We start from the raw sequence: 13,865 nt of genomic DNA on the forward strand, positions 1-13,865 counted from the left end.
ATTGTTTTATAAAACCGGAATCCCTGCAAACGAGTTAAAAATAAAACGAAACAAGATCGAGAGACTGTAATTTCAAAGCACAAAACAATAGCTACAGTTTCGTAATAAGACGTGTTTATCTGTGCAGAAGTAAAATTTGTTTCGATTATATTTTTCGATCGTTCTCTAATATTGAATTCAAAACTTTTCAATTATCTGACAGAAATTAAAGCCTACACACAAACAAAAAATTTTCGTGATGATATGTGGTCGCCCTCGAGCCCCTTTTGCATGTATGTAGACCACATGTGAAAACTGTGCACTTCCACTATACTGTTTTATTTTATCGTCGTCATGAAAACTGAAGCTCGAAGGCAGAGCGAAGTTGGACGTGAGGCGAAAACCAAAGAGGCCTTCCGTCTAAACAAGCGCAACACGTGGTTTATTTTATACTTGTGAGTTTAAGGCGCAAACATTACCTGTGCAATTACCTTCGGGGACGATATAAAATCCCGAAAGAGATCGAACAATAAATAAATTCCGACTCCGCTTTGCTCTAATACCGGACGATGAGCGAGATCCTTATTTTTATCGGATTTCATAAATGCCATTTGATAAATGGGTATTTGATTAGACTAAGGGAGGGCCACACGTGCATTAGCTGCTTCCCCCTTGATCGAATCAACCAATTGACGACACCCAAAGTAATACGTTTGCTGTCTAGTTAAGTCAACAACTCGTTACTGACACAAACACATCAACAAATTGGAGAAGGAAACCACTGCAGCTAACCACCTATCCTCCGATCTCGTCAAGGCACAATAAACAGACAACTGTGTATCTCTCAACGTTTTATAGCCAAGTAAATAATCTAACAACACGCTACACGTTTATTTCAAAACTGTAAAATAATGGACGATATTTGGCCCGGCGCATTCGCCATTCTTATCTTTATTAGCAAGAAAGTGAAATATTTTTTAAATTTTATTTTGAGGAAATTGTCGTTTATGATCGATTTGTGTCCTTGTTAAAAACTGTAGATTTCTGCACAATACAAAATGTTGAAAATCGTTATATTCTAGAAATGAAGATTTACGACCGACGACTGTCATAACACAGCCATATGTATTGTTCGAAAGGCAATAATTTTTGTGCGGACAAGTCAAAATTAAATTTATGAAAGGGTTCACGTACGTTTAATTCCAGTAAAAAGTTAACGACTTGGAAAAGTGGGAGGAAATGGGTGGGTCAAGCCGGAGTAGTTGAGTTATGATTTACTACAAAACACCAGAATTTTTCGAAACAACTTGAAGTTTTTTTTTATTAAATTCTTTTTTCCGCAAAATCTGTTGTTTTAGTTGAATTAGTGTAACAACACTATTTAACATTATGTAACAACATTATTTTTCTGTCTTATGATTAATTAGAAAATTTGATGTTTGAGAACAAGCACAGTGATTGGGTTCTCGACAATTAGACAATAATTTTTTAAATCAGTTAAATTACATTAAAAAAATTAAACAATTTCCGCCGTACATGAAAATGAGTTATACAGGGTGATTCTTAAATAGACCGACAAAATTTTATCACAGCTTCCTCTAAGGATAAATAGAGACAAACTGTACCCTTTTTACGTTTATACCTTTTAGGGGCAAAACCCCCTTGATCCGTGCCACTTACGGCGTTTATGAATTGGTGTAATGATCAAGTACGTTAGTACCATGGTTTCCACTACCTGTGCTAACACATCAGTGGCGTACGCTTTACTTCGAAAATAACATTAATAAATTTTATTTGAAGAATGTTTAAACAAAGAATTTTTTAAATATTTTTTCCAGTATGTTCTCATTTGATACTACCAAGGATACAATTTTGTCGGTGTACTTAAGAATCACCCTATATTTTGCACATAACAGAGATTATTGTGTGTGTTGGTGGTGATGATAGAGTATAAATGTTTTACAAAACATAATTGTCAAGACTGTTACAAATATCACTGTCCCACATTTGAGCAAAGCAAAATCTTTAAAACACAAACACAGATCAAACCAACAAATATTTTATGGATTAAACATTATAAAACTAAAGAACAGAAATTAAGTATAAAAAGGCCATTATTTGTAAGTTTATTTCGGGCATTATTGTAATATAAATAACCGGTCCCAAAACAAATAATGCAAAAGGGAAAGAATGTCAAACGATCCCTTTAAACCGCCCAAGTGGACGTAAATCTTTTTGTGAGATATACGAACGAAATTCGTTTTTTGAATGTTTCGTTTAGTTCTAAATAATCGAAAATGTTTTTTGAAATTAGATCAGAGCAATAACTCATGTCAAAAGTAATTAAAGTCGTTCCATAATTCACGTTAATGTTCGTCCGCTTTGATATAATATTGATGTTTTGAAAACACCACTGAAATATTAAAAAGCAGTTGTCCCCAGACCTCTCCGTCAACCGTAACGAATTTTCAGAATGCTTCTCGACCACGGGATGCGAGTTTTTAGTATGACGTACGCGTATGCGTATGATATTCACAGCGGTACCATAAATAACAAGCATGGTGACAATCCCTGAGGGATTTGCGTGATATAGAACATGTCAATTGGTACAAATGCTCAGAAACGCGCCTACAAAACAACCACACACGTTCAGGATATACGACGCCATTTTTATATATCGGCACCATGAATGCATAATAATTCAACGCGAGAATAGCTTCATCTTTCTCACAAAAACTCGCTTAGTTAAATTCTATAAAATGACCGGTAGTGAACAAAACAAACAGTTTTAGCTAGAAAAATAAAAGCTCGAGCTTTTATATAAGCACAAGACATTTATCACTGTCAGGGTGAAAACTACGGTATAATATTTCTATTAATTAAATTCAATCGGGCAAAAGTTTTTGCAAGCGAGATGAATACAGGTTTGGACCACAGAAAAAGCATCAGGGTCAAACCCCCACGCACAAAAAGTCAATTGGGATGCTGCTCACGCTAGTATTACTACTATAGTTGAATTAATATGAGGTTGCAGTGCGCACAAGGCGCGGTCTTTTAATTTAATTGTGTTATTCAGCAGGGGATAAAGATACATTTGTTTTCAAAGTGATTATTGTTAAGTGATTTCGAAGGGGAGTTTAAATAAGGTGAGCAAATAATGGAAAATCAAAGGAACTGTGAATTTAAAATTTTCACTCCCAAACACACATCTTTTACTCGAAGCATTCTATAAATATTTATGTTTCAATTCCCAATTTAAATACGCTTATAGCCTAACTATGTTACAGCGTCACTAATTTAAGTCGCACGGGAAACATATTATTTCCCGTCGTTAACAAAATTTCGGTCATAATTTTGGTGTTTGGGTTCAAACATTTGATGCGTAACCTAGGTGGCAAATACTAAAATATTGACATACTGGAGTAATGTTGTCAACAACTATTATCGGAATAAATTTTAATATCTGAATATCAAATGAAAATTGTAATGAACACGAAACTGTGTTAATTATAATAATATTCCTGTGTCGGTGTTTATATCGTAGCGACTTCCATTTATCAATTTCCGGAGTGTTTAAAATTATCATAATAGTCATTTACAACCAAAAAAAGTAGATTTTCAAATAAACATAAAACAGATCACATAAACACAAAACATAGATATTGCCTGTAACTGTTTAGTAAAATAAGGTGTTAATAAAATATTCTTTGGTCAAAAAATATCGGATAAAATATGATTCGCTTGTAGCGTGTTTACAAACAAAGCGACCAATTCCATTCCATTAAGCAAATTTGGCCTTAACCCTTGCCAAACAAACCTCCACCAATTCGGCCTTATTTCCACCTCATAATAAATGCGAATGTCGGTTAGTTAGTTAATCCTCAAGGGCCAAGTCAAAACGGAATTAAACGTCGTCACTGAAAAGCTCACGAGACGAAAGTAGGAAAAGCTTAAAAGAGAATGAGCGATTTTTTAAAAGTTATCATTGCGTCGCCTTAGGGAGTCCAATTATTCAAGCTTAAAATGAATAGTTGTAAAGTTGTAAACTCGTACAGTAACATTTAAAAAACTCGGGATAAAAAACGACGTCCTATATTTTTATCGTTGGGGATTTTCTTTTTTTTTATTTACCTTCCGTAGCATGTCCTCGAGCGAGTCCATGTCGGAGCTCCCGTTGTTGTTGTTGCTCGGCTGGACCATGAGGCAGAGCCCTGTTGACGATGCTACAGCCGCAGTCGCCACTATTAAGCCTTTATTCGAGATTCGATTCACGTTTTCGTGTCTTCACTGTTTCATCTTAAAGCTCATCAGACGACTCCTCCTCCTTCGTGCTAATTATCTGATCGGATTCACATTAAACATGCGGTTAGATTGAGATAACAAGCTGAGAAAGTGCGTTAGAACGCACTGTTACTCCGAAATCAATTCAAGGAGCTCGACTATAATCGACAGATTAAGAAAATTGACACCCGAATGGGAAGTTTCAATTCGAACAATAAACTGGGGAAGATAAATAACACAAAGCATATAAATGGAAAATAATCCAAATTCTATCATTACTTTCACAAACGATCAAAAACATCTTGAAAGCAGTTGACTTTAACAATTTCATTACTTTTCCGCTCAGAAAAAATGATTTATAACGTGTATATTATTCCATTTATTGGCTTACTCCACGATTCAGATGGTCAAAGAAAATATGTCAACAAAAATGATTGAGTACAACACAATTTATCAGTCTAAAATTTCGTATACAAGAAGTTCACCACAAGATAGACAAACTAAGTAGGTAGTCGCCAAATTATTCCTTAAAAAATATTTCTATGGCCTGCTGCAAAAAAGACCAGATAAAGTTTAATTTTCAAAGTGTGATATTGTTAATCAATATATCTATTTTAAAAATTATCTGTCTGAGTGTAAATAGTTATTTCGTAACAGAAATTAAGCTTTTCCACCCTAATTTCAAAAAGGTAAGTGGACAATTACCTCTCAGGGAGGTGAAACTTTTACCTTTCTAGGAGGTATAATTCCCCCTATCCCTCATCTGTCAAAATTACATTAAAAATATATGTGACCTCTCATGCTGCTAAATTTAATTGCAAAATTGAGATATCAAGAAAAATTATTACTATTTTTGCTTTTTCTGGTTGGATTGTAGGAAAAATTATATGTATTACACTGGAGAAAAGTGTCTTTTTTCAACAAGTCACGGGAAGTAACCTCCACCTGCGAGAGGAAAAAACAGACTTTCTTCCCTTGTAATACAAATAACTAATAATAATAATAATAATAATAACAGTTATTTTAAGGCAACAAGAGTTTTATAGACAGTTTAAAAATCGCGGCTGAAGTCTAGTAGACCGAGATTCTTAAACTATAAAACTCGTGTTGGCTTCAAAAATTTTTCCAACACTAATATTGGATCAGAAATTTTAGTAAATTCAGAAATTGTTATAAAAAAATTGTGAAAATAATGTCAAAATGCCAATATAAGTGTATTTTATGTAGAGCGTATATTAACGTCAACATAAGAGGTAAGCTCAAATGCACCAAAGAAACAGTATAATTACGAGTATTAGTGTTGGAAAAAAGCAACTGTTTAGTTTTAAATATTTTCATTAGTTTCTGAAATCCTTGAATAATAAAACATAGGTAGGTATTTGACATTTAGTTTTCACGTTGAACGGCACTTTGAGAGGAAAAATTGGAATAAAAGCTCTTCTTGCGCCAAGGTATGTAGTTTTTATTAAACATTTTGTTCCACATTTCTTATTTTATTTAAACTACCGCACCATGCAATTAACAAAGAAAAAGAGTGTTGTTCATGTTTTTCTGGGCTACAAAATATGTATCTAAAAACCCAACAATGCGATATGCTTATGTACATGAAATCCACATGAATTCATCTCGAGTTGTTGATTTGGTATGGTCATAAAGTCATAAATGTCTACCATAATGGGACATGCTGCTCATACCTATACCATGACAAACAAATTTCAAACTCAGCATATGGTCGTTTAAAATGTTTAATTAAAAAGGAAGATAAATGGTAATACATTGCACAATTTGGGTTGGCAATTCGCAACTGGCCAGTCTCGTGTATTTTGAACCCCCATTTAAATCCGATGGGAGTGTTTCGAAAAACGTGAATGATTGGCTAACGAAATTGGTTTCTATAATTGTGTTTTCGTTTGTGGATTGAGTGGGAAAACGGCATTTCGCTAATTTATGAACACTTTCATTAATGCAGGACCATGTCGGTGTGTATCAGTCGACACGAAGGGTCCGTATATTAGAACCAAGGGCCCATGTATGTTCTATTGCGGCGATGTAAAAGGGGTAGAAATATCCCCATTAGGTTCGGTATGTAACAGGCGATGACAGAAAGTGGGTCGGACTAATCAATATTTACCCGAACTGGAGTGAATACGCTCGCTCCGAGACTACTTATTTAAAGAATAATGCAACACTTTCGCTGCTCTGGATTTGATTCTACCTCGTTTCGTAGCCACTTTGACCAAATAGTAAATTGCTTAAGATGTTATTTGACGAATTTATCGAGATGTAAAAGTGATTTTAGAAAATAAAATGTAAAAACATCATTTGAGAGTTATTATCTACTAAAGATTTGTTTAATTTGGAAAACTCCTCCAACTACACAAAAGACCACTAAAGAACCCCGACGAAAAAAGAAGGGATAAAACGTCTTTGAGATTCCCCGTCCGCAAGTGAGTTAAGTAAACATCATTAATAAAAGCAATTTACTGCGTGTCGTTTCCGTCAGATTTCTTTAAAATTGGCAAGAACAGAAGAACGAGAAACTTGCTTGTGGAACTTTTCACACGAAAACTTTTAAATTCAATATTCATGATCCTGAAAAACTGAAAGAAAGAGTTGTGATTTATTTGCGGAATCCGGGCAGGGTTCTTGCATTTAATTAAAGACTTGTTCAAAGACAATAAACCAGAGCCATTTGCAAACATTCAAACTGAGAAGTTTTCCTTTTCGAAAAAACACTTATTAAAATTTTTTATATAAACAATTATTCTTTTTACATTTTAATGATGCCTTCGGGTCTCGAACACGGGCATATTAGCTACCGTACCGTGAGAAAAAAACGCTGAAAACTCCTGAAAATTTTTCTAAAAATGTATACCAATTATGGGAATTTTTCAAGCGAATTTTGTTGACTTCAGTCGTGAAACAAGCAGACTTTAATTACCTCTCTAGGAACATAGAGAAATTTTTGCGGTCCGGAATGATATACACTGTATCTCATCAGTCATAATTGCCTGATAAAAAAACTAGACAGTCAAATTAAAAACATGAAAAGTCTCTCGTGAAGTTTCTCTCGCAAGTTTCGAGCATTTCAAGCAAAACTTGCTAGAACTCGCCCATTTCAAAGAGATAAGTTTTATAGACATATCAGATGAGCATAAAGGGCGTTCTAATATCAGGACTCTTGACAAAGCTGAAATCAGAAGTAAAGCCAAGACGAAGTTTTGTGTCGCGTGGTTAAAACGTGCCTCTAATTTCTGGCTGCTGATGTCCAGAGACTCCCTACAAAGCTTACAAATGCCTTTGAAATGCTTTGGTGAAGTCTGACAAAAGCCTCGTAACGTTTCCATTTAGATTTTGTGTGCCTTTTTTTCCAGGCAAATAATATAAATTTTACCATTTCCCCTTGTCTTGTTTGGATTAAGAAGGTTTTGTAAGTTCTGTTCTGAAAAATCAATGCTATAAAGTTAGTCCAGGAAATTTCCAATTTATTGTTCGATATCAAGGATTCTGCTTTAGTACAGACACATTCTAGATGGTTACTGTATTTGATCCAAGTAATATCATTGATGAGAACAAGTTTAAATTTTATAGACTTCTCAAACCCATAAAACATTTTATTATCCTGTCGATTCTTCCATTCTCTAGTATAGAAGGAAACTATTTCTATGTAAAAAAAACAAATCCTCCTTTACCCTGAATCGAATTTCAAGCGTCCGAACGAACACTGTAGACCAACATTAAAAATTTATTTTGTGTAAAAGTCAATTAATAATTTGCTGGCATTGCGATTTGTTTTATTCAACAGGTACTCCACGAATAATTAAATAAACCTATTGAATATTGCGTTAAAAAAATAACGAGGTCCATTATAGAGCTCCCATATTTACACATCAATTTATTCACTTTTATGAAAAAGTTAACAGCCAGAGGTAAATTGATTTTAATTTAATTTTAAAAGCATGTTCTCATTCACTCATGTTTTGTTACTGTAAATGAAATTGCTGTCAATAAAACTAAATATGCAGAGTATCTAAAACAGCAGTAACTCAAGAAAATTCAAGTACTTAGTAAAGTTTTAATTAAATTAAAATAATTATTCAAGTTTGAAACAACACTCTAATCCTCTGCTGACGCACATAAAAAATTATTTGAAGGCATAATTTTTTTATACCTCATCCATTAAAAAAATCAAATATTTAACTTCGTAGTCATTAAAGATTATCATCGTACATCATACCGGAATATATTATGCAAATTAAATCAAGAAACAGTAGAGGCACATAAACAAGTCCTCAAACACAAGCTCTAGACGGTTTATTAATTAATCTAGGACCATCTATGTAATCACAAAGAGATAATTAACCTGAAACGAAGAGCCAAATTTAAAAAAAATGAAACTTTGATAGATGAGGTACAAAAATGATTTCGTCGCAATTTTTTACCAATTACCATCTCTCATACAAACAAAACCACAAGAACAAAAAAGCTTTCATGATTAAACAACGCACACTAAAAATCACATTAAACCACTTTTTTCTCGAGGAAAACACACGCCGAAAGCTGAAGTGAAAGGAAAAAGTGCAAGCGTTCGTAAACAGCGAAAGCTCGGAGCTTACTGCTGAAATTTGAAAGCACTGCTGCTGAAACCCGTGAAAATGGCATGCGCGTTCCTCAAATCTAATCTATAACATCATATGCACACACAATTTCGATGTATTGATGGACAGGTGACAGAACAATTTGTCGAATTAAAATCGGGCACTTTCGGATGTAAAAAGGCCCCGATTTTTCTTCGAAAAAGCGGTGGTTTATTGGCCAATCCGTCCCTGTTTTATTTGTAAATGTTTCCGCGCCACGCAACTCTACGTGTGGCAGCCAATCACTACACCACGTGATTTATGTCATCCTTTGAAAACTTCTTTTCCTCGACGGCCTCTCTTATTTCGTGTCATTTTTCACGAATGATTACGTCATGTACGGTTCACCGAAACACGTGGAAAAGGAGGTGTTAATTATTTCTGTATCAGGTTTAATAATCTCCAAGAGCGAGCTTTTTTACTATCTGTTGTATGATGATAATTTAAAGTTCTTCTTTGTGTCCCACTCTTGTTTCCCAAAGTCAAAGCTCGGCGTTTATTTGAAGAGGGGCGATATTAAAATTTAATTTGCCGATCCCCGAGAAGATCAATTCGAAGATAATTCATTTTTAAAATGAACATATTTTTTTTTAATTCAATTTGCTTATGTTCCCTTCATTTGCAGAAAAAAAAATTACGGAAAAGTTATTTGCTGAAGTTTTTTCCCGCGTTCTATTGTTTCGTGGGTTCAAGAGCCTTCCTAACCCGTATACAAATAGGGTTCTTACTATGTTTGCAATCTCGAAAGTAGCTGAGCATTTTGTGAAAGGCTTTACTCTTAATCCAAAAAAGTAGTTTAAGGATAACCCTCGAAAAATGTTAGGGATTCATTCACGAATCACTTCGATAATTTTTCAACGTAAAGCTCACATACGCAAAATTAACTCCGAGAGTAGTTCATTTGTTGAAACAGTGAAAGTCGGAAGGAAAAATAGGTCAAAAGTTGCCTCTTTAACAGTACACGTCAAAGCCATCCATTAGAGCTTTTAACAGTGCGGTAAGTTTGACCGCATCAGAGAATGCTTTAAGCGGAAATAGAGGAAATCAACTCATGTTTCCGTCAGTGTATTTATTTCTAAAGAATCTGACAGCTAACGAATTCCCTTAAAACCGTACAGGATACCTAATTATGCCAAAACTCTCTAAACTTCGAGTGATATTTCATGGTTGTGTTCGAAAGGAAGTGCTTAAAGTCAATTAATAGCTACGCAAAAGTATTTGGGGTATTGATTTTACTGCTGCGAAATGCCGGCTATCAACAGAAAGGACAAAGTGATTTTTACGCAATAATAATGTTCATCCTCGATTAAAAAACATATTAAAAAAACATAAAAATTAATTAAAGCCTGTACAAAGTATATTTTTCATTTTTACGTTATATTTTGCCACTATAAATAAATACTACTTTTCTTCCTATCTGAGGCTTTTAAAAGATTGCCCTTATCATGTGTGAACCATTCACAGAACATTCTTTTTATACAATGTCGACCCACTAAAAATGGAGCTTGTTGTTAGGACTTATACGAAGAATACATTATACCAAAACAAGTCTTTAATAAATTTAAAAAAATATTGTAATTAACCAAAGAACGTATTAAAAAAATTACAGAAAAAGGTGTTATGGCCGATTTGCAATTTCTCAAGATTGTTTGGTAGCCTTATATCTTGAGCGGAGTTAATTATGATGAAGAGAAGCCACCCAGGCTGTTTTCCCCTTAAATTGATCTCACGTAATGGGGAGATCTTTTCAATTAGAGCCCGGGCCCACCAAATGGCCTTCGCGAACTGCACTTTTCTTTCTTATTTTTTTCCATTTCTCTTTTGTCCGTTGCATTTACGTTCTATACATTGTTTGCTTTAATGCGTTTCTAGATTAAATACGATGATATATTAAGAACATCTGGAAAATTTCCTCGCGCCAAACGGCCCATCAATAACGTCGAATACTCGGCGCGTCCGATGGTCCATTGTTGGAGATTTTAGCGTAGCACGTCGTCGAAAAGCAGAAGCGACTTTAAAACTGACACAATAGGAAATCAGGACGGACAGTGTGCTGCGTATTTCGAAAATAAACAGAATTATCCCTCGGTCGGGTGAAAAGCGAACGAAAACAGTTTGCTGAAGCTGAAAGAAGACACATTTTCAGCCTGAAATGTCACGTAGACTGCGTAAGTTATAAGATTACGGTTTCGCGTGTTTGGAGCAGATTTCATTGGCCACGTTTCCTATCAGATTGTATTAATTCTATTTAATTTAGGCACAGCGCCCGGATCTAAACACTATAACCTTCGTCGCTGATAACTGCAGACTTATACCAAGCGCATTCAACTAATGACTTTTCCTTGTACAGCAATCGACACAAAAAAGTTGATGTAGTTTACTCACTTAACCTGAAACTACCTGCACGTCTCTACTCACTTAAAATTCCCTACAATACAAATTCATAAACAAAACAAAGAGTTCATTACTTCCGATAAACTGAGGAAAAGTTCGTTGAGTACTTTGTGTATATAAAAGTTATTTTCTGGAAGAAAATCCCTTAATCTCTTTATGGTTTCTTAATATTACTTGGAGCGCTCAAGGACCCTCCAAGGGAGGAACTTTGCCGGTCGCATGTGGATTCCGATTAGTGGCCTATACAAAAAAGAAAATCTACATTGTTAACAACGATAATGACACAGTAATATACACAATTTTGACTCTTTATGACTTACATTTTGCTTTTCGAACTCTCAAACTTAATTTATTTTAATACTGAAACGAAAATGTTAAGCAAAAAGAAGTATCGTTATAACAAATTAACAATCATCAAACTAGTTATCAAATTATTGGTTATAAAACAAGTTCAATTTTTTTGCTGAAGACACAATAAGTCTACAAATATTTTGCATCTATGTAGCTACAAATTTCACCAAGCTCTTGCAGCAATCTAAAAATTTTTTTCTTTTTACAGATTTGCGCCAAACACCATGAATTATACATTCCTAGCATTAATCGTAACTCTTCTTCTTGGAATAATAACTTACCTAAAATGGAAACTGCGCTATTGGGACAAGATAGGTTTGCCTACCATCCCTCCAAAACTGCCATTTGGTAACCTTACTGAAGTAATTTTTGGACGCAAATCATTTGGCGAGCAATTTGTTGACTTTTACCAAATACTTAAAGCCAAAGGTTGTCGTCATGGTGGTGTTTATTTCGGAGCCTCACCTCTTTACATACCCGTTGATCCCGAAATTGTCAAACATATCATGCTGGTAGATTTTCCACATTTTTCCAGTCATGGTGGTTATGTTGACGAAGAGAGTGACCCTCTTAGTGGACATTTATTTAACTTAGACGATATAAAATGGAGAAACTTGAGGGTTAAACTAACCCCGACTTTCACTTCCGGAAAAATGAAGATGATGTTTCAAACTTTAGCAGAAGTTAGCTACAATTTAAAAAATGTACTGGATGAATGTGTGATTACTAAAACGCCTGTGGATGCCAGAGATGTGTTAAGTCGATTTGGAGTTGACGTTATTAGTTCTGTAGCTTTCGGACTCGAATGTGACAGTCTGAAAGACCCAAATACTTCTTTCAGAATGTATGGGAAGAAAGCAGTCGATTTTGATATTTGGGTTAGAATAAAAATTTTCATGCAAGTGATATTACCCCACTGTTTTTTAAAAGCCATAGGTCATAAATTTACAAAAACAGAAGTCGAACAATTTTTTATGAAAAGTATTCGCGAAGTGGTTGAGTATAGAGAAAAAAACAACATTTATCGAAAAGACTTTATGCACTTACTTATCCAGTTAAAAAATCTGGGAACTGTAACTGATGACGGTCAGATATTGGATGGAGTCAGTGGAAGTAAAGAATTTGGTTTGACCATGAATCAAGTAGCGGCACAAGCTTTTGTATTTTTTATGGCTGGTTATGAAACATCCTCAAGTACAATTACATTTGCTTTGTACGAATTAGCATTGAATCCTCGTATTCAAGACAAGTTAAGAGACGAAATTAACACAGTTTTGGCCACATACGACAACAAACTAACTTATGCGGCTATAATGGAAATGACATACATGGAGAAAGTCATACAAGGTAAGACTGAATTATTATGGCTAAAAATTAATTATCTATATTTTTAGAAACTCTCCGAAAATATCCACCGCTTCCAATAATAATGCGATTGTGCACAAAAGATTATATAGTACCGGACACAGATATAGAAATAAAAAAAGGCGTAGGTGTGATGATTCCAGTTTTAGGTTTGCAAACAGATCCAGATTATTTCCCGGATCCCGAAGTTTTTGATCCGAATCGATTCTCCGAAGAAAAGAAAAAAGAAAGACCTGGTTTTACATGGCTTCCTTTTGGAGATGGACCTCGAATTTGCATTGGTACGATTTTTGATTTTGACTTTCAGATATTCATATTTTTTGTAGGAATGAGATTTGGTATGTTGCAAAGTAAAGTTGCGTTAACTACGTTTATAAGAAATTATCGTGTCAAATTAAATGAAAAAACCAAAATGCCGCTAAAGATAGACAAGGGATCTTTCACGACGAGAGCAGAAGGAGGCGTTTGGCTGAATCTTGAGAAACTAAATTAAATACTTAAACTATACCAACGTTAACGTAACGTTAAATTGTTGTCTATTAATTCGATATAAATATCTTATATTATTATTATTAATATTAATATTATTTTGAATAGTTCAAGTGCATGCTAGACCTTTGTATTTTTTCTTTTAATAAAACTATAAGCCATAAATCTGTAGATTTTTCTACATACCATTCCGGTTTCAAAACTTATTTACTTATTTCAAAGATTTACATATATTCCAAAGTCTTAATAAAGAATACAGAACAATAAAAATATTAACAAAAAGATCACTTTTTGAACATTTAATTGTACCTTTGCCAAAATAATTTTTCACGTGTAAAAATTGACCTTGCCAACTCGGCAGATAAACAG

The 13,865-nt window shown here is 34.3% G+C and overlaps 2 protein-coding genes across 10 annotated transcripts in view; one reads left to right on the top strand and one right to left on the bottom strand.

The window, feature by feature from the left end:
• LOC123005371 (uncharacterized protein CG43867) overlaps positions 1-13,865 on the bottom strand; it is an 82,731-nt gene that overhangs the window by 14,568 nt on the left and 54,298 nt on the right. The window contains exons 1-2 of one of the 9 annotated variants that reach the window (XM_044399090.1): positions 8,710-8,839; positions 4,111-4,318 (exon numbers count right to left, since the gene is read on the bottom strand). The exons of 6 other annotated variants lie outside the window; for them this stretch is intronic. In XM_044399090.1, the coding sequence (XP_044255025.1) occupies positions 4,111-4,179 (69 nt within the window). In that variant the 5' untranslated portion in view covers positions 4,180-4,318; positions 8,710-8,839. Of the gene's footprint in view, positions 1-4,110; positions 4,368-8,709; positions 8,840-13,865 lie in introns of those variants that run through there. 2 more of the 9 variants (XM_044399091.1, XM_044399094.1) reach the window with 2 other exon arrangements.
• Positions 2,987-13,655, top strand: LOC123005378 (cytochrome P450 6A1-like). The gene is made up of 4 exons (XM_044399104.1): positions 2,987-3,125; positions 11,851-12,989; positions 13,037-13,288; positions 13,334-13,655. The coding sequence occupies exons 2-4, from the start codon at positions 11,867-11,869 to the stop codon at positions 13,498-13,500; spliced, it is 1,542 nt and encodes a 513-aa protein (XP_044255039.1). The 5' UTR covers positions 2,987-3,125; positions 11,851-11,866; the 3' UTR covers positions 13,501-13,655.

Source organism: Tribolium madens, unplaced genomic scaffold (assembly GCF_015345945.1).
Source record: "Tribolium madens isolate multiple individuals breed KSU strain unplaced genomic scaffold, Tmad_KSU_1.1 Scaffold_20;HRSCAF=117;Tcas5.2_LG4, whole genome shotgun sequence".
Taxonomy (NCBI): domain Eukaryota; kingdom Metazoa; phylum Arthropoda; class Insecta; order Coleoptera; family Tenebrionidae; genus Tribolium; species Tribolium madens.